Below are 26,968 nucleotides of genomic sequence, written 5' to 3'. Positions count from 1 at the left end.
ACTACAGAGTGCTGCTATGTGATAAACCTAAACCTGTTAATACGCACAATGAGTGTATTTTGGTGTATCGCGCTGTGATTTAAACTGCTTTTGCGGTCAGTATTGAAATCTGATTGGACAACGCCGTATCGGTTCCGCCCCTCTGGCAGCCAATCCGACGTTTCACTGAAGCCACGTGACGCGCACTAAAGTTAAAAACAGTGTGTTTACCTGCAGCTGCTACACTTCATTCCGCGTACTTAGTGGGTGTTACAGACGGGATTACAACGATATAAATCAAATTCCACTTTTTCAAAGAGGATCATACATATTTGTCTAGCTTGTGATATAAACATTCTTGTTATATTTTGGGCGAAAAGAAGCTAAAGCTAACACGCTCCTGTGAGAGTGGTGAGCAGTGCAAATTCATTCAGAATAGTAGAACAGTAACGAAAACACTGATGTGCTTCTGCTCTCTTTTATGCATTTCATGTTTGACTGGAAGTGAATATCTGGTGTGTTTTCACGGCAGGCATAAGTGTGGGAGTGCAGACTCTAGACCTCCACCGTCCCCGGGCTGAGCTCCGTTGGCAGACCGGTTAGAGCAGCGCGATGGCGGCTGAAGTAGAACAGTGGAGCTCCGCTGCTGTTAAGGCCGATGGTGAGAACCGATAGGTTACAATAAACTAAAAGTGAAGAGGGCATGCAGCTGTAGTTTGGAAAAGTAAAGAGCTTATATCCTAACTCTAATGGGGAAGTGGAGGTTTAATGCAGCTTTTGGGAGTATATAGGCTAACAATGCAGCTGTGATATAATGCATTGGGAACCTGTAGGGTTTAATGCAATTCTGGTTTAGGTTAATAGAAGTTGGTTTGGTTTTTGCAGGGAAGTTTTCTTTTGAGTCCAGCTTTGCAAGTGTTGTAGCAACACATTGGTCTTGCAGCCTTAGTTTAGCTTAGGTTTAAAATGCGGCTGTGGAACGTTTCTCTTGATAATGCATTGCTGTTTTAGTGAATAATGCAGCTCTGCAGGGTTTACAGGGTGTGTTTTTTTATGAAGCTGTAGATTGCTTCATAATGCTGCACTGGTTTAGTTTATGTTGCAGCTCTATTTTGACAAAATGCAGCTCTGCAGGATTTATAGCTAGCTAGCTAAATGGTTTGGTTCATAATGTAGCTCTGGTTTGGTTTATAATGCATGCAGCATTCGTTTATAATGTGTTTATAATGGTTTGATTCATCGTGCAGCTTTAGTTTGGGTTTATAATGCATTTTTGGTTTGGGTGTATAATACAGTTTTAGTTTGCTCTGAATCTGCTGCTTCTGTTTTGGGCACCATGTGTGTCTGCTATGCTAAGCTAGTTTTGCTAACTCGTGAACGTTGGTTAAAATGCTCACTTTGACGGTAAAGATCGGGTCGTTTTTGACGCAGAATTGAGGTCTGACCTCAGTTAGTATGATGCCAGTTATTCCCTAGATAAATGATCCGATAGATGAGTTCCTGTGTGTATAAATATGTGCAGGCCCGTGTGGGTGAAGTTACACGTGTAGGAACAGTTTAAATATTTAACCCTTTCCTGAGGGGCTGTTTGTTAGCAGTGCAGCTTACATTATTTCTTTTTAGCCGAAAACTTCAAAATTGATTACGATTATGTTCTCTGATATAAAGTATAATTTGGTAGACCAAAAAGCATAATTATAAAGTAAAACCAAAGGAAGGTAAAGTTGTTATTTTGCGGGGTGATCTACCAGTTGTGTAGCTAGCTAGGCTAAATATCTTTAGCTACGCTTTTCTGTGTATGAGGAAGCGACGTGCCTGAGTAAACAATAGCTACACCAGGTTTATTTTTTATTTTAGAGTGCTAATTGTAGTTTTTTATATATTGTTTTCTCATAGTAATGTGATACCATCTTTCAGTGTGTTTAATCGTTTGTGGAAATAGTGTGTCCTGGGATTCCGTGGTATTTCCTTCCACTTTTTTCATTTTTTTTATTGTGTTAATTCTCACGATTAATATGGCTTTAGTTGCACGTCAGTTCGGCAATTGCTCGTTTAAACAGCGTGATTATTAACATCACAAGCAGCTGTTTATCTGACACGCGTGCCTATAGTGTTTGCTAGCACACACCTCCCCCTGCACACCAATAACAAAGCCTTAGTTACATAACACACACACACTTCTGTAGTTATATAAAGCTGAAGCCGCCCAGTGCCTACATATTTGTTATACATATTTGTATACACTTGTTTATTATTTATTTATTTAAATGTATAAATCTGTAACACTGGTAGCCTAAGTGAGTAAAATACAGTACAAAAAACAATTTTTTTCAGAAAGGTTTTAGCCTTTTATCCATAGCTAGTATACAATACAAAGATCATTTCTAGAGAATTAATTTTTGTACTGTTTGATTGCCTATCCATACAGCACCTTCTTTAGACTGTTAATGAGCAATTTGGTAGTCCCTCTATTTTTTGTGCGTGTGTGTTTGTGTTGTAAGCAGAGTAGAGTCGAAAATAATGGATGGTTGTAGGCTTACCTTTTTAGGTTATAGCATTGGTGATGCTCGAAAATATAGCAGCATGCAGAGGAACAGGTTTTCTTGTTTAGCCAAAGCACTTCCCTAGATTTTCTTCTTGGATGAGAAAAGGAGGTTGCCTCTTCAGAGAAGCTAATAAGCAAACAAAGTTAACAGGTGTCATGTTGGATTCGTGTGAGAGCTCATGGTCTTCTAGGGCCTTTTCACACCTTGCAACAACATGACCGGATCACATTCAGATTCTACTTTACTGCATGAAAAAGCAGGTGTAAAAACCCCCAGAACTCATTTATGCCTGTTAACGCCTTGTATTAACATGTCTTTTTGTTGATTGGATCCTGGTCAGATTTCACTTAACCACATCAAAAAAGCCAGGTGTAAACGCCCCCAAGACGCATTGTGAGTGGTGTACAATCAAATCACATTTGGAGGTGGTTAAGATCTATCTCTGACCACCTCCGAATGTGATTTGATCGTAAACCACTCACACTGTGTCTTGGGGGTGTTTACACCTGGCTTTTCTGATGTTGTAAACGGATAATGAAAACATTCCGTTTACCCTTGAGTTATATGAAATATGTTTTCATTATCCGTGTACAATTATGTCGGTAGAAATGTGTCTGCCGAGTGCTGGCCAGCAGCTGAGAGAACAAATGATGAAACAAAAGATGGGGGATTTGCGAAGCTGAAGTGAGATTCAAACCGACGGCTTGCATGCGCTCCAGACTGGGAGTGTCCAGGCCAAGCTTATCCACTGTTTTACTAATTGGGGAAGAGGAGTAAACAAAAGTGGTAAGCGACGAATGTGTTGACATGCTTTTTATGTGGGGAACATTACAATCAGTTGGCATCTGGTCAAACTGAAGGCTCATTGTATTGGACAGCGTAAACAGAATCTTGCCTAAGTTTATCCAGATGCCATCCGAACATGAAACTCATGTTTATGCACGGTGTAAACAGGCCCTTTGTGATTGAATTTGAACCACATTCAGAGGCGGTCAGAGACAGATCTTGACCACATTTAATACAAGTGTAAAGAGAAGTTGTTTTTGATATTCATATGCAGTTATGCGAGCAAAAATGCTTCTGTGAGAATTGACAAGAAAACAACAGATGGAGGATGCACAAGGCTAATATTTTCCTCAAACCAAGAGCCTTTTTGCAGACTAGGCCAACGTAAGTGTCCAACCCAAGGTTGGAGGAAAAGCAACACAGCAATGTCGCGAGTGTTGGTGTCGTTATTCACACAAGGTGTTTTAGTGAAAGTGTAAATGGCATGCAGCCACAGTTTATCCACAAACGATCCAGAAGTGAAACACAAGTTAATGCAAAGTGTAAACAGAAAACACAAGATATCTTCTCTGTAGTGGACGGTGTGCCAACATGTTGTTTGACAGAGGAACACATCACTGTCTGAAGAAAACCTCATATCTCCAAAATGGTAACTTTACAGGAGAAGGAAAAAACTTACTTTGCTTTTAATGTAAATCAATGGAACCAGAGTTTTTTCCAAAAGTCATTTTGGGTCATTTCTTTTGCTCCATTTATCATGAAATTTACACACAATGTAAAGGACAACAGACATTTCCAAATTACGTCAAAAACAGAAAAATGACAAAAATGGAGATACGAGGTTTTCTTTTCGGTTTTAAAATGTAACTGATACCTGAATACTGATTTTAGTATTCAAACATTTTCACCTCAAACGTTTAACCGAGTGCTGGTATCCATGCACATCTCTAGTAGAGACCAGTCTTACTGCTCTTTCCCTGGAGTCCGTTAAACACAGAAACAGGGCTGGGTGTGTAAACTCCCTCTGATAAACATAGAGGTCATCTCTGTTAAACCACACACACACACACACACACACACACACACAGACCCCTTATCACAGATATACTGTGCTGCAGAAAGTCCAGACTCCCTTTGTTAACGCTGTTTGTTTCCATTGCTGGGGATCAGACTCACTTCTTATGATAGGGCTAGTGCTTAGATGATTGTGGTGCTAAGTAGCCAGAAAAGCATAATAATTACAAAGATTTTTCACAATTTCTACATAACTTAATTGTTGAAATGTAAATGAAATGTGAAGTGGTTTATTGTAGAGAAACTTACTGACTCTCAAAACTATTGTAAAACAACGTCTCAGACATGAGGCAGAATATTCATAACTATTTCATTTAATAAGTTGTTAGGTAGCTTTTTCTTGTTCATAACTATTTCATATAATAATTTGCTGTTAGGAAGCTTTTTGTTTACACTTGCCTCATTTAATTGTTGTGGAATTTAGATAAAGTTTGTTAAATGTAGGAGAAAATGTTAGGGAAAAGTTATAACGCCCGGGGGGGGAGGATTTTATACTGCTGATAATATATTTGTTTGTTTGTATGTTTGTTTGTCTTTTAAAGCAAAATTAGGCTGCTAATATTTCTTGTTTTAGTGACATGCCCGCAAAACAAAAGCTAACAATTGGTGATGGAACTGAGTTTGCTTACTGTAATGAAAAGGCAGCAGTGCGAAGATACTGCAGACTTTGCAAATATATCAATAAAGCAAAATGCAAACCTGGCACTAAAACAAGCACACACAGGTCTTTTCAGCACTTAGTTTATTTTTGTTTTTTTATTTCTTTAAGTATTTCTTAGCACTTTTTACATTTTATGGCATTTGGCAGATGCTCTTATCTAGAGTGACTAATGTTGATCACTTTACAGAGGCAGGCAAAGGTAGTGTTAGGAGTCCTGCCCAAGGATTCTTATTGGTCGGTGATAGAAAATGGCAATCAGTGTTGTTTGTGTGGTGACTGAAGACATTAGATTGATCTAACACACAGGCACACATCACCCAGCAGAAATTAGAAGCCTTAACTTATCACCCAGCTAATGCTGAAAATGAACCTGACAAAACCTGTTTCCTGTTCCTTTGTAGAAAACACAGCATGGTCAGACTGTTTACATCTGCATGCAGAGGGGTGTAAATGTCATGTCATTTTGTTTACTAATTACTGTGACAGCCTAAGATCTTTTATATTTCTATGGTGTTGATGTGCTGTTAATGGACTGACATTCAGATTTGAGTGTAATCAGTAGTTTCCTCCATTTACTCCCATTTAGTTCAGGCTCTGGTCTCCTTGCTCACACCCTGTTACTTCTTTTAGATCAGTGATTGCCATCTCCCCCTGGAGGAGGATCTCTGGCTACAGCGCAAACCAGTGGGACAGTTAGCAGAGTTAGCTAGCTATTAGCTACTTTCATAAATACTAACACATTTGATTTTTTTTTCTCCCAAATATTGCCAAAATAAGCCAAAATATTTTTGACCTGACCATTAGGATTATGATTATGGACACAGAATTTTGTGGGAAATATATTGTGCTAAGAATTTTGTCCCTATCACCCAGCCCTGAGACAGAGGAGCTGTATCCAAAGCAAGTAGAGCACATGGTGACAGAAATGCTGAACAGGCAGAGCTTTCTCCCCCCCCCCCAACACACCACACATACACACACACACACCCTGCCTGCATATGGCAGAGTTGGCCTGCCAGTGGGTCACGTGACCTTGGTTCAGGAATGACTGTAACGCTAGCAGTCCTGTAATGTGTACAGTAAAAACTCCAGATGTACTATTTCATAGTTAAAAGACTGAGAACCAGGTTCTCTCAGACTGGACAGGAGAACATGCAGGGGTTTGTGAATCTGTAAAAAGTTGTAATTTATCTGAAATTATATTTTACAAATTAAAAACATAATTATTAAATCATCCTAAATTTTAAGTCATTCTCTTAAGTTTATTAGCTTCTCCTACTTCCAACATAGCCAATACAAATAAACTAAAGAACAAGCCCTCCCTGAGGTGAACTGTGTGTGTTGGAGCAAAGAAAACATCACAAAATACTGGGTTAGAATCTGGATTGTGGGCTCAAAACTTGGTTTTGTAGTGCAAGAGGGTAATCTTTATAAATGTTTGTATTTCATGGAGTTCTGTTGTGTTTCCAAGGTGCTAATTGATAGATCGGAAAGTTCTGGGTTAAATTTCCTATGTGGGTTTTCGTGAGCCATTTATGAGGCTGTGTGTGCAATGTCTCGCTTGGACACCTGTGATTACCGCTAGCAACTTTTTGTTTGTTTATTTGTTTATATTTACTTGTTTATTAAGAAAACATTGGGCACTGTGGTGAAGTTGCAGGGGTTTGGTGAGAGTGTGATGAAAAAGTTGCTGACAGTGTAAACACAATTTTTAAAACATTTAATAAATATTGCCTTATCTACATACAGTATTTTCATTTAAGTAGATATAAAGTAGATATGTATAGACAGTAAACGTAGAGTACAATTACAATATAAACATTAACACTTCATACTTTATTAAGAATAGTCATAATTGGTTATTATTGGTTCTAACGTTCCATGTTAAATCTACTCTTCCAGATGCCTTTTTCACACTGCTGTAATGCAATGTGTTTTGCTTGGAGTTATTTTAAGTGTTGGAATGAGTTTGTAGTAAGTAAGCTGTTGATTCACATGCTTTAACTCTACCATGCCTTATCAGAGCTTATCATACTTGCCTGTGAGAAGCACAGGTGTTCTGCAGAGGTAAATAGTACAGGTGTGCTGGAATGTGCTCTGACCACTACATGCTGTAGCTTTGGAGAGTTAAACAAGATCAGTGGTGGCACTTCAGTCTGAATGTCAGGGTTGGGTGGTTTTGGTTGAGAGGGTGCAGTTTTGAGTGTGTGTCGTTGTGTGTCTGGGGGGGGTGGTGGTTTAGCTTGGGGTTCATCATTTTGGCCATGCAAATTTTTGTCCTTGAGGGGTGATAAAGCCAAGAATGTTATCGGGATACTTGTACCGGTAATGTTTGGCCTTTGCATCATTAACACATGCAGTCCTTGAATGGAGTTTTACTGGAACACGCACATTTACATGCTGCTTTTCTTTGGTATATGAACATTTTTTCAGCCTCTGAAAAACATAAGCCCTCACAATTATTTCCCCATTATTGTGCTAGGTGTCATGCAGATAAATTGCTGTTTCAACTTTACTGGAATTTTGACCCTGGCTTGAACTTATTACCATTAAATTCCATTCCATTAAATACCAAAAAAAAGAGACTTGACACTGTGAATTGGCTTTTGTTGAAGGGCACCAGCAGACTGCCTGTATGCTGTATGTGACTGTGATGTTGAAATTACCTTAGAATGTTTATCACTTAAACTATTGTTTGCTTTTTTGGTGTATACACACTTTCTGTTCCTCTTTCTTCTATCTGAATGTTCAAGTGAGGGTGACTAACCAGGGATGGAGCGCACTTCCGAATTTTTCGACTTGATTAGAGAGGGAGGGGGCCACGAGTAAAAAAAAAAGGGTCGCCAAATATACTTTAGCAACGGCTGAAACGCGGAGTTATACAGTCCCTGTTTGAGCGGAACGACCGGCAATCTGTTCTCCTGTGACCGAGTGTGAGTGACGAGGTCAGTGGTGTAACTGTACTGTCCTACAGTGAACTCACCTCTTTCCATGCATCCTAACAACTTTAGCGGTGTTAAATCACGTCTGCAGCGCCGTGTTACAGCGCCAAACCATATTTTAGTATTACTGCATTCTCGAGCAACGAACGTGAAAGAAAGAAGTGGGTTCATGTGAGTTACAGCCCTGATTTAAACCGAGGAAGCTGTGAGGCATTGGAGAGCGGGAGAGCGCTATCTTTCCAGGCTAGCTGTTTTTAGCTGCTGGCTAACTTGAAGCAGCGCTCCTGCACAACACGGTGAATTGATGATATGGTAGATCAAACAAGACACAAAATCACCGCTTTCAGTTTAAACGTACCTAAAAGGAGGACTCTGTGACTGGTGTGAGAGATTCACACAGCAGATAATGCTTTTACACAGCGAACGTCAGATATATTGCAGTTCACCCCTTAAACTACTGCGATAGCATAGAGAAACCGAGTCGTTGCTAGCTGGTGTCTGACTACTGTGATATGCTCTGACATGGATGTGGTAGGAGTGACAGCAGTGACCTACCGAACTGAATTGTCGTTGTTGAGAAACTAAAGAGTTTAGCGCTGTTGTTGGCCACTTGTTTAGCATTTGTAACGGGGTAGCCAAGCGCTCGTCACCAGACAGCTAAAAATAATCTTTTTTTTTTCTTAAATCATGACTATTACAAAAATTGCAGCTGTGTTTTTCAAGCTGATAACAACAGCTCAGAAACCTTCTCCCACTCTTCCATGACAGATTTGTGAAATGTTCCACTGTTTGCCGAGTGTTTGTCATGATCGGACCATAAGTGATAGTTTAAAACCACCCAGGAGCAAAATCAGCCTACAAACGTGAAAGAAATCATGATTTGACATTTATCGCGATATGTATTGATATCGAACGATATGAATTTTGTTTATCGTGATAATGTTTTTGGCCATATCGCCCAGCTCTAGGCTTTAGAATGAAGCAAGATTTCTTCGGTGGACCCGTGAGTAATTTGATGACCTTGGTTCCCATTTGCTGGTTTACAGTGATTCGATGGCGGACACATAAGCTGCATGTCATAACAGACACGGGCAGGGAAAAAAAAAACCTTTTTATAAATAAGCTAGGTTGTCGTACTGTATAATTAGCTATGCTAGTTACTTCGAGCCTTCTAGCAGCCAGTGTTACCTAGCTACTTTCGATTTCGACAACAACACTAAGTCAATTAAAATTGTTTGCTCACTATGAAACTTTCAATTTAAGATGACCTGGGCTTCAACCCATTGATTTTCACGTCAATCCAACTTGACGTTTGTCATAATTTCGCTGCTGAGACCTCAAAAACATTTAGGCTGATGTTTCTGTACAAAAAAACTCTAGGAGACTTATCGCAACTGTTCCTTGTTTGAATAGATTTTAAAAGAGGTGACTGAATGTGGTCATAGGAGAGCGAGGCTGCAGCGTCAAGGAAAAGTCTGAAAGCAAAGTTTAAAGAATCCGAGGACGCGAACCAAAGAAGTGACTGCACCCTTTTTACTGCAAACTCGAACACATTCTGGCTGATGAGCCCAGCTGTCAGTCAATGAAGCTTCATGATGCTGGCGAAGATGAAACTGAAAGCTCGAGGCAACGTGAAGCATTGTTCTTTTGCGCATACGGGTCAGTTTGGGAGCATGATCTGTTCAGACTAATGTCCCATATAGAGCATGTTTAAAGGTAATGTGAACAGCCAAACAAAAAAATTTGCATTGTTTTGCAATATTTCAGTTCTACCTTAAATGGTGCTGCAGTTACATTCTGGCAACTGTATAAGCTGTAGCATTTAAGGTGGAACGGAACAATCCATCAAGAAACTGGAGAATAGGAAGCCAACTTCAGCTTCATTAAAAGATGAAAATCAACCATGCCCGTTGACAGTTCGATTCTTTGGGAAAGGTACGCAAAGCAACGACATCCTTTCACAGACTTGAATGGTACAGTTTCTGCAAATAGTCCACTGTTTTCATTGCTTTTGCTCCATTGCCGTTATTTCCTGCTCAGCTAGGACATGGGCTGGTGTGTGTAAATTTTGGGGGTGTAAATATTAATGAGTCAAAACTTTTATATAACAGTTAAGAATTTTGGAATTGGCTTGTTTATACTGCCATCTTTTGCATAAGCAGGATTTGCATTTGAAGCAGAAGACAAGTGTTTGCGGTTCATGGTGTGTCAGTCCCATGTACCAAACTCTCCTTATTCAACTATAGCAATGTAAATACAATGTAAATCCATTCTAAAGTAGCTTAACATTTTATGCTTAACTTTTAATAAAGTTAATGTGAAGAGTGTCGATATAAGGGAAAGCTTTTGAGAGCCCATCTGTACGTGCATGCGTGTGCGTGTGTGTATGATAGGTCTAGGATCAAGTTATTCAGGTTTTTAATGCAACTGCATACAGGGTGTTCCCCAGCAGCTCGTCATATTAATATTAATAGAGATAATTTGTGGTCAGCTGATGACCTCAATGAATTTGTTGACTGGGACTCACATAGCACTTGAGTTTCATGTTGTACAGACTGAAAACTACTCATGTTAAGCAAAGACCTTAAATCTGATGGACATGAATTACATGTAGCAGTTGGGTTTAATATAAACTAGCTGAACATCCTTGATTTTGAAGTGTATATTTTTTACCCTGTAGTTTAGACATCAAGCTGGCCTGATGACTAATCTGTCTAATGAAGTTAGGATGTTTGTAGCAAATAAGCTAATTATGTAGCCCAAAAGCTAATCTAGCAAATTAAGCTGAGATGTGTGTTTTATTTTTAATAAGTTACACATAGGGCTAGAATCAACTTAGAACAGCCAAACAATTAGTAGAATTGCTGTTTTTAGCTATGCTAAGATTTTTTTAGTCCATGTTTAGATGCGGCTAACAGTATGCATAGTGTCAAAAAACACAAGCAAGTCTGTCTTTGATTTGGGTTTTTACGTATGCTGTTTAGCACCATGATGATTGGTGGGGTTTTGGCTTCATTACATGTTAGCTACAGTAGCCTTGTAACTGTAGCGTAAAATAAAGACAAACTTTAGATACCAAACGTCTTTGTCATTGCCTGATGGGTACATTCACTTTTTATTTTGTTAATTTTTTTGCTGAACTAATGCTTTAAGCGCAGAGGTTTTTGAAGGTTGGAGCTGATCATTAATATCTGGGTTTCCATCTACCGTGTTCTCTAAAATGCTTCTGTACCTCTGTTTCTTTGTGCTGTAGGTGTGTTGCAGCTGGAGGAAGAAGAGAATGATGATGGTGTGTATGATGATGAAGAGCTGAATGAAGGAGAGGTTAATGGTAATTGGACCCCTCAGGAGAAAGCCCTGCATGAAGCTCGACTGAAGGCTAAAGCAAAACGGAGGTTGAGGAAGTCCTCATCCCGTGACTCTGCCCGCGAGAGTCTGTCTGAGGCTGTTGCTGGGGAAACTGGGGCAGACCCCCACAGCCCCAAAGGGAAAGCCCTCCAAAACCACGACCGAAAGTCACGCACTGGCAAGGGCCGTGGACTGCCCAAAAAAGGTCAGTTGGAACTGAAGGTGGTGAAGATTCAGCTCCATTAATTTTGGAATGTTAGATTAAAAAGATTACACACACATATGTATTCTCTCACAGTAATTAGCAAATAAATAAACATGTTATTGAGTGCCCACTTCAGTTCAAGATTCACCTTTTTTTTTTTTAAAAAAAAAACAGTATATCCCTGGCTGTAAAGATTATTTTGGCAGTGTTGATAATGGAGAGGACACTTTTCCCCCCAAGTACATAGCAGAAAATGTTATAATACCCATTCCTAAACAGGGTGTGAGAAAAATGTATTTGCAGGTGAAGAGTGTTTTAGTATATTCACTGTGCTCAGGTGGAGCAGGGGGTAAAGGTGTGTGGGGAGCTGCAGGGATGGTGTATGAGATGGAGGAGCCAGATGCCAAAGATCCAAACTACGACGAGTCTGCTCAGGTAATGCACCTGTATACAGGTGGGAGCTGTAGATGGACAACACCTGCACGTCATGTGTTCGCACAGTCAGTTTCTTGTCTGGCCTGTGAGTACAAGGCTGGGGATTTTCTCTTACACTTTACCTTATTGAGGCTCATTTTAGGATCTGCAGGCCTGTATTAAAGCAATGCCTACCCCCCCCATTCCGAATGTAGTTTAGCTCCACCCATTCATGCTGAAGTGAAAGGCATTTAAATCAGAGGGCATTTGCATATCAGCTTTAAAGGTACAGTTATAAACAGCCTGTTGTTTGAAATACTGTATTAGTAACATAAACCCACACAAACATAAGTGGACACAAGGGGGGAAAATAGAATAGAGGACACATTTAGGGTATGGGCTCTTTAATGCAGGGAAGGGAGTTTATTTGGGCTGCTGTTCTTCTGCAGGATGGGTTGTTTTGACAGGAGTAGTTGTGTGTGTGTGTGTGTGTTTGTGAGTGTGTGTTGTGCTTTGTGTTAAAGTGGAAGCTCGTCAGAAAGGCAGGATCCCAGTAAATCTGCTGATTCCAGGCTTTAGCATAAAGTCCTGAACTTGTTAAAAGAAAGACAGACTGTAAATACATAATTTATCTGTCTTGATGTTCAGTTTTTTATTAATAAAGAGTGTAACAATTTCAGTACAGTGTTGTACAGATACTCCTCATGCTCTCTTCCTAGTGTCTCTCATTTATCGCCTTTCGTGGAAACCACTGTCATTAAACAAAATTAGGCATCGAGATGCAGCCTATCAGAGTAAAGTAACTGGGGGAAGGGGTGGGGCTTATGCTACAGACGCACCCATGCTTAAATGACTGGGCTTTTCTTCCTAAGAGCTTATAAATTCTAAAGGTTGTCATGTGTTAATTATGTTAGAGGGTGCCACAGCATGTGCTGCAATCTTTCAGTTGGAGAACTTTTTATCTGGCCCAAACCAATCCGTGTGGTATAGAATTGGAGCTCTTTAGAATAAAGAACATTTTACACAGAAAACATTGAAAATTGCATTGAATGAAATCAAAGCTGGCAGTGACCTGTATATTTACACCCCTGTTGTTCACACTTGATTTTACACTTGTACATCAGATTGAGTCCAGTGTGTTCACTCCAGCCTGATTTTAGAATACTGTTCCCTCATGAGCGTGTCTAAGATAACTATGCTTACACGCACAGAGGGCTACTTAAGTAAAGGAAGCAAAACAGGAAGGTGAATCAGTGTTATTGAAAAGCTTTAGAAGTTGCAGTATCCCTCCCCAGCCCCCCCTTTCCCTCCACCCGTCATGTCTTTCCCTTTTTGATTTTGTGCTCATAAATGTTAGTGCTGGTCAAAACAATAGCTCTGAAAATAAGGGTGCAACAATTCACAAAATTGTGAGTGTTTGATTTGATATGATTAGGAAGAGGTCAGAAGATTTGAAAATTCAGATAGTCATGAAAAGTTACAAGAAAAAACATAATTAAATCTTGATTTTTTTTATTTATTTATTTATTTTTTATTTCAAAATTAGCTTTTGTGTATGCTCAAATGTTGAATTATTTAAAAGCCAAAACAAGTCTGAACTTCATACTCCACCAGAGGGCAGTGAAGAGCCTGTGTCTTACGTATTGGTCTGTGTTTTCTTATATTTTTAGTCCGAAGAATGAAGCATAACCGACCTAAGGCTACTACACACCAGAGGAGAAGCATCGGGTAGCAGACTGTACAAAATAAAGCTATAGCACATAGGAGACATTGCAGAAAAGTGCAAAAAGCTCAAGCCCATTTTGCACTATGCACTATTTAGATTGTCATGATTTAGGTATGCGGTTTGGACTGTACTAATGGGTGGCGTGTAAAACTACAGAATCATACAGTGTATCTGTGTTTCTGCATGTGTAGGGAGATACAGTGTATGCCACAGTTGTCCCTGAACTAGAGGAGGGTGAGCTGGAGAAGACAGTTAACCCGATAGTACAGGAGTACTTTGAACATGGAGACACCAGAGAGGTGGAGGTAAGTGAGGGGAAAGAGGTAAATTGTTGCAGCTTGAAATGAAACTCTAGATATGAGGTCCGTTCTCTCTAGATCTGTTTTATGTCTTTCACCCTGCTGTAACTGGTTTAGTTTTTCCAGAAGAACTCATGTAATGTAATGTTTCATTGGCTGATTGGGGTTAAGTGTTTGTGTAATTTCCTCAAATTCCCACAGATGGCATAAATCAAGTGGCACCAATCTTGGCCACAAGGGGTCGGTGTGGTTTTCATTTAATTCTAGTAGGAGCAGACGATTCCACTAGCGTAATCAGTTGGTCCCAGTCTTCAAGCAGTTGGTGAGCTGTTTGAAGTGTGCTCCAGCTTGGTTGGAATGAAAACTTGTAACCACGTTGGCCTCCTGTGGATGAGATTAGTGATGTTCATGTCATTGTTACGCCACAGAACCCACTTAATAACAATGTGCTTCACAGGCATGTTTATTGGTAGGCTTTGTTATCAATTAGCATGAGGTGGATTGGAACAGGGCTGCTATTTCTGAAGGTGCTCTGGGTTTAGACGATTACAGTAGACCATTCACACCACAGTTGTTACTGCTGGGCTATGGAAACTATACACACTGCTCATTCATTCACACCGTATCAAAGTTGCTCCTCATTTTTTACTGTTATTTCCATTTATATCTTTTTGTTTTTCTTTTTTTTCGTGAAACTTCTTGTTGAGGATTCTTACTTTGCCATTTCTCTCGCCGTTCTCTCGCTCTTTTCTCCCAGATGCTATTGAAGGAATTGAATCTGGGTCCCCATAAGTATGAGTTTTCCTCTCTGGCGGTGTCTTTGTCTCTGGAGGGTAAAGCAAGTCACCGTGAGCTGACATCCCGCCTGCTATCGGACCTGGTGGGGAAGGTGTTGTCTGAGAGCGACGTCGCCCGAGCTTTTGACAAAATGCTCAAAGAGCTTCCAGACCTCATCCTGGACACACCTGAGGCTCCGCAGGTATGGCAAACAAAAACTTATGCAAAGTTCCAGAAAACAGAATTGGCAATATTTAATTAATCAGATGAGAAAAATAGCATCTGTGCCAGTTACAGGGAAGAGATCAGAATAGCATCTGTTCTACCTACAGCAAAAAGACAAGAAGAATAGCATGTGTTCTAATTACAGTAAATGGTTGAGGAGAGAAACATGTTAGTTATACAAGAATGGTATCTATGCTACTTAAAATAAATGAACAAGAAAATAGTAGCAATGTACAAAAAAGTAAAGTACATGGATGAGGGGATTAACAGTAAATGTGTGTATTAAAGTGTGTATAACCAGTAACATCGATCAGCATGTGAATTGGAGCTTTCTGTGTGCTACCGTGTTTTCTATCACTATATAAAAGAAGCTCTATACTACCTTAGGTTAGATGAGCAGTAATAGTTTCTGAGCGAGCATGCGCACACATTTAGAACACAATTCACATCATTTATAGAAACACTTCTCAGTCTTTTTCATCAAAGGAACAATTGCAGGCCTCTGAATTATGAAGTGCATTTGTTTACTTGTTTAAAATAGTAATTTGAACAGAGAGGAGTTAGATTAAATGGTGGAAAGTTTTGTGTAGACATTAAATAGATAATATAGAAGAAAATGACTTAAGTTTTTGTTATTTATTATTATGCATTTGTCATTGTTTTCCCTTCTTCATGATTCCTTAATTTTCTATTATTATTATTATTTATTATTTTTTAATCTTCACACACCATACAAAATACACAAGGGACAGACTTTCGACATGATATAGACTCGCTGAAAGTGTGTGTGTGTCTCCAGATGCTTGGCCAGTTTATTGCGCGAGCCATCGCGGACCATGCTTTACCAATGAACTTCCTCAACCGTTATAAAGGCAAAGTGGACTGTGACCATGCCAGGTATGTCTGTGTTTCAGAGAACACCAGTGCATAGTTGATCATGTAGTTCTATATTCATACTAGACCTTCACTTGTCTCCCATACATTTCCATCAGTAAACAGATAAGATGCTGAATTTTTACTTGAACATTTATTTACGATGTTGGGTGATGGTTGTGGAAGTGTTTCATTGGCAACACATACACAACAAAATACTTTATACTTCAGATTTACTGCAGGTGCAGGGAAATCCCATCTCTGTCACTGGACAGCACATATTTAATGCAGGATGTAATGCATCCAAACCTATTGCATTTTATTATTTTATTAAGATACAGAATTAAATTTAAAAATACACAACACATTCAACGCAAGGAACTATTTTTGCAGTGGTGGAAAATGGACAAAAACAGTACAATTTACTTTTGGAAATGAGCCTGAGAATTAAAAAAAAAAGAGTGCATGTTTAATTGAATATTATCATAGCTCAAGCAAATTTTTAGTTACATTTCAAACATAGGCCAAAATTATGTTGTTGTTGGTGTGTGTGTGTGTGTGTGTGTGTGTGTGTGTGTGTGTGTGTGTGTGTGTGTGTGTTGTGTTTGTTTAAGATTATGAGTCTTTTATTGTTGTGATAGTTTCTAACATTCCAAAATCATTGCAGGTGAATCACCACCTTCAGATCAATGCATTTTACTCTGATACTGCACAGCAAGCCTGGCTTGTGGAATTACACTATTTTGTAATATTCAGTAGTATTCGTGTGTGTGTGTGTGTGTGTGTGTGTGTGTGTAGAGCTGCTCTGGATCGGGCATCCGTGCTGCTGTCAATGAAGAGAGAGATGGTGCGGTTGGATAATGTGTGGGGAGTGGGTGGCGGCCAGAGACCCGTCAAACATCTCATCAAAGAGGTACAGTTTTTTTTTTTTTTAAATTTATTTATCTATTTATTTATGTATTTATATATTTATTTATTTTATTTATGTATGTTAATTGAAAATTGCGGTAACAAAAAAAGTACTTTCAATGGGACATTACATTGAGTTACCAAGGTTTGTCCTACATTAAAAGCAGAGAAAATTGAATCATAATGCCCACTGCTTTTAATTGTCATTACCATTGTAATGCTTCATAATGATGTTCTATTTTGATAGTTTGATGTAGGCCAGTTGAATTTTACTCCCTGTTGAATTTTTGTGAACTTTTGCAGGCGATAAAAACTTGCTTGCCCAATTACTTCTGTTTCTGACACTGGCATGAAGAAAACCAAAGTGCCCCAGTAATTTGCATTTTGTGCCATTATTTGCGCTTCACTTGGTGTGTAACCGCCTTTACGCTTTACTATGTGTATTGATTTATTACAATAATTATGGCAGTATTAATAATGCTAAGTTGCTGTTGCAGCTAGTAAAACCATCTTAATATACAGTAAACATCCTCTGTCCCCGTAACTGCTCTCCTCTTTTTCCTGTGGCTGTGATGCATCTCACTCATGATCAAGTGTGTGTCGCCCTCTTGTGGTTTGACATCTGAAGGAATTTTTCAATTTGGCTACAAAGTCAGTTTTATTAAGTTATTTCGTAATTTATCATATTCCTTATATGGGACTACTGATTGTTAAGAAAACAATAGAAAATCCATATTTGATTGTGTACTCAAAAAACTTTTAAATGTTAATGGTAGATAACTGCCTGTGTCTGTGGTACATAAAATTCAATCATTTTAGACCAATCAGAGCAATTTGTGTGGCAGTTTCATTCATCATACTAATTGTAGTTGTTTGACATTAATGGGTTAAACAGAAGTTCCTCTTATGCAGCAGTTTACTAATTAGTAATACTATTAGTATTTTGTGGCTATGTACTCTAAGATTAGAAGAGTATGTAATGTAATTAAAATATATATAATGTGTATATGTGTGTGCGTGTGTGTGTGTGTGTTAGATGAACCTGTTGCTGAAGGAATACCTGGTCTCAGGTGAGCTGTTGGAGGCAGAGCATTGCCTGAGGGACCTCGAGGTGCCTCACTTCCACCATGAGCTTGTCTATGAGGTACCATTATTTGTCAATACAATGGCACCAGTAGTAGTTGTGCCGTACTCAACACAATGCACCTAATACATTTTTGAGTGTCTTTTTGGCAAAGTATTCTTTAAAAGATGACTGGTGTATTTTATATTGTTATTGTTTCAGCAGTTTCTTGCTATATAAAATATACATAAAGTGTGTGTGTATGTGTGTGTAAATAAATTTTGTGTGTAATATTTATTTTTGTGTAGTGAAGTGTTGACAGTTTGAATTCCAGCTGTCTCTGATGTTACACAGAATTTGTCATAATTGTTTCAAAACTTCAATCATAAATGATCATAAAATAAGGATAAGCGGAGTAAGCACCCAATACAGGTTTTAAATGATCAATTCATTTATTGAAGGCAAAAAAAGTTATCCAACACCAATTGGCCCATAACCAAGTTTTGTTGATAATTGGGATCAGTTAACATAGACACACTCAGCTTGATTACTGCCAACCCTGCTGAAGCCAAACATCACATTGCTGGAAAGGTTCTATTTAAGTGAAGTAGGATAAGATTGTCATATCGGGCTGCGAAGGGTTATATTTCTAAGGCTCTGGCACAGTGAATACCATTATGTCTATTGAAAGAAGCTTGGAACAGTGGTGAATGTCTTCAAAAAAGCAAGCATACCAAAATTCCTCCATAAGCACAGCAATGACTCATCCAGGAAGTCACAAAAGAACCCAGAAGAACATCTAAGGACCTGCAGGCCTGCTAACCAAGAGGAACTTAAAGCTGGTCTCGCATTTGCCAAAAAACACCTTGACCTCCAAGCCTTTTGGAATGCTTTGCTGCCTAGTGGCCTAGTCAAAGTGCTTATCTGAACCCCCTTGAGATGCTGTGGTTGTAGTTGCTGCTGCTAAAGGTGGCACAAAGAGTTAATGTTAGGAGGCAGTTACTTTGTCAGTGATGTAGGTATTGCAAAACTTTTTTTTCCTTCAATTAATGATAATTTAAACTGTTTTTTGTCTTTCACATTCTTGTTGACTTATTAAATTTTGGAACCATTTAGTGTGATTATAATAATTTTGAAACATAATTTTGAAACATTTTCTGTTGGTCAAAATTGGACATACAAATATTGTTTCAACAGCGACACAAGCTATGTGAGTCACCAGTAATTAAACAATGGATCGGTCAGTCAGTGTGTTTGGTCCACATTGAATTATGTTTGGTGTTCTGTAAGTGAAATAGTTGCAAAACTGGTCCAGTATACCATTATATTCACTTCTTGGTATAATAGTCTCTCTCGATCTGTCTCTCTAGGCAATAGTTATGGTGTTGGAGTCTAATGGAGAGACAGCAATTCAGCTGATGGTGAAGCTTCTGCAGGCATTCTGGAAATCAGGCCTCATCACATTGGACCAGATGAACAGGGTGAGTGAACTGCTGAATGCTAACTGAACTGGGTTGTCAGAACTACTTGGCTGATGGGAGTTTAAACTATTGCATGCAGTGGGCTCTCATGTTTTGATTTGTGGTGGCTCAAACAGAAGCACATGTTGGGCAATACAGGGCAAATATAAACTCTTTAGGGGCAGCTTTGTCACAGTTTAGAGAAGATACAGCTATGTAAGGCTGGGATTCATGAAATTTAGTAAAGAAATAATTATTTTCCCATAAACTGTCCCATAATTCTATGGTACTCAGACTTGTTTTTCACTTGTGTTTATTTACTTATATTTGTTGTTTTATTTTTTAAGACTTGCTGGCCTTAAAAATAATCTCACCTGCATCTGAGTGGTGGGCTATGTGCACATGTACTTATGTATGTGAAGTTCTTTTGTCGCATACAAAATGGGTGCTGCCTTGTAAGAAACAAGCCCAGGCATCAGATCGTCATGCGCCAGAATGTAAAGTATTGTGCTTTAAATTTCATATCATCGTTCAGTCTGATTGTAGAAAAAACTTTGAGGTGTCAGAAGTATTTTCTTAAAAACGCCTCAGCATCTACTGTTTTGTCAGTTCATCACAGAGCTCTCCCTCTCTCGCTGTCTAGTAATTTTCCAGTTAACGACAGTTTTTACTTATGCGATAGAACACGAGAGGGAGCATTGCAGATGCGATAACGCACAACCTCGGGTGTTCTATTGCTTTTATACAACAGTTAAATAAATAAAGTAAGAAATAAATAAATTGGGCCTCGAATGTGGCACTTAATGTTTTAATCTCATCAATTCCTTCCGCCAAATTATAGTTCCTTAACAAGCAGCTTGTTGCTACGTCAGAGTAACGGACTCTGCTCATTCGCTGCACAGCCAGCAGTTCGTTCTCCAGCTCCTTACACTAAATTCCGAAACGGTCATTACCACTGAGCAAGCTTTTTTGTTTTTTATTACGGCAGTTTTATGGCTCAGTCTGATTTGGTCAGACTCTGAAGATGAGACTACACGTTTGGCGAATGGTATTCGGTTCATGTCTGGCTAATTCCAGGTTGTTTAGGTTTTCTTCTGTCACAGCTGCCGACTGAAAAGCTTGCTCAGTGGTAACGACAGTTTCGGAATTTAGTGTAGTCTCATCTTCAGAGTCTGACCAAATCAGCTGTAGGTCAAATGTGATCTTTAAAAGTATTCATTTTCTGTTTGTGTGCAAAGTAAGAAGTAAAAACGTTCAAATGGCTTGAGCGTCTCCTACATCTGTCAAACTCGTTGCTTAGCAGCGGTGTCTCAGTGGAGTGATAGTGTTTGTGAAAAAAACGTGATGTTATGGCGAAAAAACAGCACGGCTAGAACGCTTCTCAACCAATCAGCTTGCGTGGCTGGAACTAACTGTTGTATAATCTTAAGTAATTTTCTTTAATAATACTTGTACTCTTTCCAACCCTGCTGTACACTAAATTCATGACTCATGTGCATGAAACAGTGGGTGGAAGACACAAGTAAATGGTGCACACTGACCTAACACACTCCAACACACATCAGCATCCTAGTGGTTGCAGTGAGCTTTATCTTACGCCAGAATACAAACTGAAACAAATGAATGGGTGAGAACATTCTAGAACAGCACGAATGGGTTGGAAACATTCCAGAACATCTATCTTTATGGGGAGAACAATGTAGAACAGTGTGATTCAGCAGGAGAACATTTTAGAACATTGTAAAGCAGGGAAGGAATATTCTGTAACTGCATGAATGGGGAAAGAACGCTGTAGGAATTACCAACAAACATGGATACAGCATCTGGGTGTGTTGGAGAACATAACCTACTTCTGATTGCCTACTTTAGTATCGTTTTATAGAAAAAAACATTTTGTAATAGAGGTTCTGATTGTTTGTACCAGCTGTAACAACCACCAGGGAGTGGTACAAGGGGTTGCTAGTTTGTACCTGCTGTAATGACTGTCCTTTGGCACTAGGTGGCTTGTTCCACTGCTCTGTGAGGGGTGTGTGTGTGTGTGTGTGTGTGTGTGTGTGTGTGTTATTGATTTTAATCTGTCCTGGTCACTGCAGGGATTCCAGCGTGTGTATGACGAGCTGCCAGAGATTAATCTGGACGTTCCTCGCGCTCACTCCATCATGGAGGCATTTGTGGATTTATGCTTTCAGGAGTCTGTTATTACCAAACAGCTCAGAGACGCCTGTCCTGCCAGGTACAACTCGCATAAAGACACACAGCTCTTTCCCAAATCATGATTAAAATGTTCAACTAAGCATACTTCTCTCACACAGGCTTTATGTTTACCAGTATGTTTGCAGCTGTTTGTGTTATTAAATGTATTGCATATATACAGTACTGTGCAAAATCAGAGACCACTTTTAGTTTATTGAACTTCCAGCCCTTAAGTACAGATTATTAATTTTCAGGAGATATTTTTGAAAAATTTATAAGGAAGGGGAATGTTTTCCAAAAGAGGAGAGGATATTGAGTACATGGGACCCCTAACAGTGCAAAACTACCTCTGCATACTTTGTTAGCCTCCTTTTTACCCTGCTTCAGTGATGAGGACCACTATAGAGCAGGTACTATTTGGGTGGTGGATCATTCTCAGCACTGCAGTGACACTCCACCACCACATTACTGTCGCTGTAGTGCCAAGAATGATCCACAGCCTGAATACTAACTGCTCTGTGGTGGTCCTGTTGGGGTCCTGATGATTCTACTGTCAGTGTTTTATCTATGAAGATTGGTTGTGTGTTTGATTTTATACACTTGTTAGCAATAGGTATGGCTGAAACACCTGAAATCAATTATTAGGAGAGTCTATTCCGTTTTGGCCATGTAGTGAATGTCTACACTGAACATTTTGTGAAGACCGTTTATTATTGAATGAAAATTGTTGCAGTTGTACTCCTCTATGCTTCTAAATGTTCCTTTGTACTGAATGTTTTGTCTGCTTGTACAAGTGCTACCAGGTAGCCTGAGCTAGAAGTTTGATGGACGTAGCAACAATATCTGGGGCAGGACTTTCTCAGAATTTTACACACGATCAATTAAAGATAATGATAGTTCCATCTTTCTACATTGGCTTTTATTTCTTTGAGTAAAAGGGCATAGGTGGGATTGTACAATCATTTGGGTTTGGGGAGATATGAATACCAAAATGCTTAACACATTCTGCTATGTGTTTAAATGGTGCATCCTGAACCTCGGCATACTGACCGATTTTATGGTGGTATAAAGACTTCATCTTTGGAAGAGGCCATGGGTTCAATGAAAAGACAAACAGTTATGGAAATGAATCAGTCTTAACCCTGGAGTGAGTCATTGGGGTACTACAGATGCTTTTCTGACAATTCAGTAATGGAGATGGCTAACACTATATCAGGAATCTCTTTATAGCTGTAATGGTTTTGAAATGTATAACAGAGGTATTGTGTGCACTGTTTAAAGTTTTAATCCAGTTGATAAAATATGGGCTGAATCCATTGTGTTTGAGGGAGGTGAAGAGAAAGGACTGCTGTACCCCATCAAATGCCTTTTCAGCATCGAGGGATGCCAATATGGATGGTGACTTGTTTGGAAAAATATTGCTGTTATTCAAGTTACCTTCATCTCCATCTTCATCATCTTAACCTGCTTGATCCAGCTAGGGTCGCAGTTGCTAAGGGAAAGCAGAGAAGCCCAGATGAACTTGTTCCCTGCAACATCCTCCAGCTCATTCTGGGGGATCCCGAGCCGCTCCTAGGCCAACTTGGAGACAAAATCCCTCCAGCGACCTTGGGGTCTCATTCCAGTCGGCCATGCCTGGTAAACATCTGACGGTAGGCAGCCAAGGGGCGTCCTAATGATGTGCCCAAGCCACCACAACTGGCTCCTCTCGATGTCAAGGAGTAGTGGCTCTAATTTGAGGTCTTCCTGCATGACTGAGCTCCTCAACCTGTCAAGTAGGGCATGTCATCCTTTACTGGGAGAGGTCTATGAACTCCGCATATTAACCATTTCGCACTCATCTATGTGATGGAGCCAAAAGGACAACATCTGCAAAAAGCAAAGACACAACCTTCACAGATAATGCCCCCCTGACCTTGGCTGCGCCTTGACACCCTGTCCATGAAGATCACCAGCAGGAATGGAGACAAGACAAAACCTTGGTGGAGTCCAACACCCACACTGAACGAACTTGACTTTAAGGCGAGTATATTGACACAGCTCTCATTCTGGGCATACAGAGACAGAATGGCTCGGAGAAGTGGCCCTGGCACCCTATACTCCCGGAGGTCTTCCCACAGAATGTTTCGGGGATCACGGCTGTAAGCCTTCTCCAAGTCCAAAAAGCACATGTAGACTGGGTTAGCAAACTTTTATGCCCCCTCAACAATCCACGAGAGGGAGGAAAAACTGGTCCATTGTTCCGCAGCTGGGACGGAATTTGCGTCCTACTCAATCCAAGGTTGAACTATCCGTCTGAATCTCCTTTCCAGTACTTTGGCACAAACTTTCCCAATGAGGCTAAATGCTGTGAAATCCCAGTAATTAGCACACTCTCTCTGGTCCCCTTTTTTTTAAAAATGGGACCTTCACCCTGATCTGCCAGTCCAAGGGTACTCTTACCAAGGTCCATGCAACATTGCAGAAGTCTGTCAGCCATGGCAGCCTTACAACATCCAGAGCCTTAAGCATTTCCTGACAAATCTCATCCACCCCCGGTCCCTTGCCACAGAGGAGCTTGCCAACTACTTCAGTGACCCCCACCAGGGAAATGGAGTAGAGAAGCCTCTGGTCCTGACTGCTGTGAGGGAAGCTTGTCTCTTGGGTTTAGGAGTTCCTCAAAGTGCTCCCTCCACTGACCAACAATATCCTCATTCAAGTTTCTCTGCCTTTGCTGAGTACAGCTTGAGCGAAGCTACTCCAACTGCTCCGGAGTTGCTGAATGGTTGTCCAGAAATACTTTGAAGCCAACCGAAAGTCTTTTTCAATGGCCTCTCCAAACTACTCTTATGTTCTGGATTTTTTTCTGTGTTCAAGAGCAGTAAGAAATTTTTTCCTCTCGTTACAGCTTTGCAGTTTCCCAGAATGTAAATGCTACAATGTCATTGTTTTTTTCTTTTGGTGTTTGAAGAATCATTAAGTAAAGAAGCATTAAAGCAGCATCTGGGTGAAGGAAGGGTTTGATGTTCTGCTGGGAAAGTGATATTAATTGGGTCAAGGTCTGAGATTATGATGATCGTAGTTGTATGGATTAATTAATTGATTATGCTTGCAGAAATTTAACAGTCTGTGTGCGATGGCTAGGGTGAATCTGAGGAGAAATCTGGAACCAAACCGGTGGTGTTCTCACCAACTCATATTAACAAAATTTTTGAAAACAAATTCTTTTTACTTTGTGCATTTATTCTCATGATTATATAAAGTTTTTAATAAAATCTAATCAAATATATCAAATAAGATACAGTGCTCAGCATAAATGAGTACACCCCAACAGCTTTATCAGAAAACCTGTAGTTTCCTTTCAGAATCAACATTTTCTATGGGATACTATACTACAAAATACTCCCACAAATGTGGGTCACTGATTGCAAACAAGATGTGTTAATTTGCACACACAAAAAAGTAATTTTCCTAACAAATTCATTCATGTTGCAAAAATGAGTACACCCCAATGAAAGTCTTAGGAGCACAGCTAAAGTTTAGACTACAAAATACAACCACAGGTGAGTCTAATTATTCATTAAACAGGTGTCCAGCAGACAGTTGACTATAAAAGGGCGTTACTTAACAAAGAAAACTCTTTCCCATTTCATGCTGTCATCAATGGCACCACATGGAAGAGAAATGTCACAAGACCTGCGAAAGAAAATAATTTCTTTACACAAGAAAGGTGAAGGCTGCAAGAAGATCAGCAAAGCTTTACTTATCAGTCAGAATACTGTAGCAAAAGTGATACAAAAATCTAACAAAAATTGAACTGCAACTATCTCCCAAAGACGTCCAGGCCGTCCACGGAAGTTATCACCTAAACAGGAGCGTCTTCTGATGAGAAGGCTTGATGAAAATCGCCATGCAAGTTCACTGCAGTTAGCTAAAGAAGTAGAAAGACAATCTGGGGTGACACAATACGGCGTACACTGCACAGGAATGGCATGCAAGGGTGTCGTCCTCAAAGGAATCCTCTCCTAAAGCCCATGCACAAAAAAAAATGCCTAGATTTTGCCAGGGCCCATGCTGAAAAAGATGAAGACTACTGGGACACTATACTCTGGAGTGATGAGACCAAGATAAATTTTTGGAACTGATGGCTTCCAAACTGTATGGCGTCGCAAAGGTGAGAAGTACAAAGAAAAATGCATGGTGCCTACAGTGAAACATGGTGGGGGCAGTGTCCTTATGTGGGGCTGCGTGAGTGCTGCTGGTGTCGGGGAGCTGCATTTCATGGATGGTATCATGAATGCACAGATGTTTTGCTCTATATTAAAGAGAAGATGCTACCATCACTCTGTGCCCTTGGTTGTCATGCACTTTCCAGCATGACAATGATCCGAAACACACATCTAAGGCCACTGTTGAATTTCTGAAGAAGAACAGGGTGAGAGTGATTCAGTGGCCAAGTATGTCTCCTGATCTGAACCCAATCACCTATGGGGAATTCTGAAGAGACAAGTTGAGCATCACTCTCCATCCAGCATCCAGCCCCCAAAAGAGGTTGTTCTTCAAGAATGGAAAAGGATTGATGTTTCAATATGTCGCCAGCTTGTTCATTCCATGCCTAGAAGACTTGGTGCTGTCCTTAAAAATAATGGTCATACAAAATACTGGATGTAGTAGTTTTTGTTGTGGGGTGTATTCATTTTTGCATCAACTAATTTGAGTAAAACTGAAGATTTTGTAATCTAAGTTATATTATTAACCTTATTCCATGGTTATAGGTCAAACAAATGTTCTATGAAACTCAGTCTTGTCAAAATTTTGGAAATTGTTCTTGTGTTCAGTGAGATATTGATTAAAATCTTACTTTTCAAAGGGGGTGTACTCATTTATGCTGAGCACTGTATGTAGTATATAAATAAATGTTCTTTTGTGATTACAGTTTACCTGTTTTGTTTCTTTTGTTCATGAACATGTGCTTCTGTTTTTGCTCAATTTTGCTAACAGGAATATATATTTTTTCCACTAGGGGGCGAAAGCGCTTTGTGAGTGAGGGTGATGGAGGAGTTATTAAAAGCTAAATGGACAGCAGGAGCTGGCCAGGTCCCCCGCCATTATCACCAGCACAGACACACTCGGCACTCTGGTCTGCGGAGGAAACTGCTCCTCTGGTTTTCTTTTAGGTTTTCTTTACATTTAAGCTGGAAGTTCCTTTTGGAGGAGCGCGATGATGAGGTGCTGCTGGTAGTCAGGTTTATGATTGTGAGCGGGGTTTAATTTGCTTTGCAACAATGACCATGCTTTATTTTTGTGTGTTTCTTTTCAGTTTGCATGTATAATGCATATATGAAGCTCTTAAAGTGTTTAAAAAATGGAAAAAGTTTGACATACAGCGCTTATACACTAAATGCCTGAGCTCAGATACCACTTGTTGAAGATTCTGGGATTGTTTCTGTATCCTGAGCTCCACAGTTTCTGGACCAGTCCATTTTCACAAAGCTTTATTCACTTTCGC

At 39.7% G+C, this 26,968-nt stretch overlaps 1 protein-coding gene across 1 annotated transcript; it reads left to right on the top strand.

The window, feature by feature from the left end:
- The first annotated feature begins 208 nt into the window (after nucleotides 1-208).
- pdcd4a (programmed cell death 4a) lies at nucleotides 209-26,968 on the top strand. The gene is made up of 12 exons (XM_036574773.1): nucleotides 209-390; nucleotides 512-640; nucleotides 11,242-11,541; nucleotides 11,879-11,976; nucleotides 13,873-13,986; nucleotides 14,738-14,959; nucleotides 15,782-15,879; nucleotides 16,654-16,768; nucleotides 17,801-17,908; nucleotides 19,198-19,308; nucleotides 21,381-21,520; nucleotides 26,483-26,968. The coding sequence occupies exons 2-12, from the start codon at nucleotides 592-594 to the stop codon at nucleotides 26,532-26,534; spliced, it is 1,407 nt and encodes a 468-aa protein (XP_036430666.1). The 5' UTR covers nucleotides 209-390; nucleotides 512-591; the 3' UTR covers nucleotides 26,535-26,968.

This window comes from Colossoma macropomum, unplaced genomic scaffold (genome assembly GCF_904425465.1).
Source record: "Colossoma macropomum unplaced genomic scaffold, Colossoma_macropomum, whole genome shotgun sequence".
Taxonomy (NCBI): Eukaryota; Metazoa; Chordata; class Actinopteri; order Characiformes; family Serrasalmidae; genus Colossoma; species Colossoma macropomum.
Note: the sequence above shows the minus strand (reverse complement) of the source record. Positions and strands in the feature narration are given on the sequence as shown.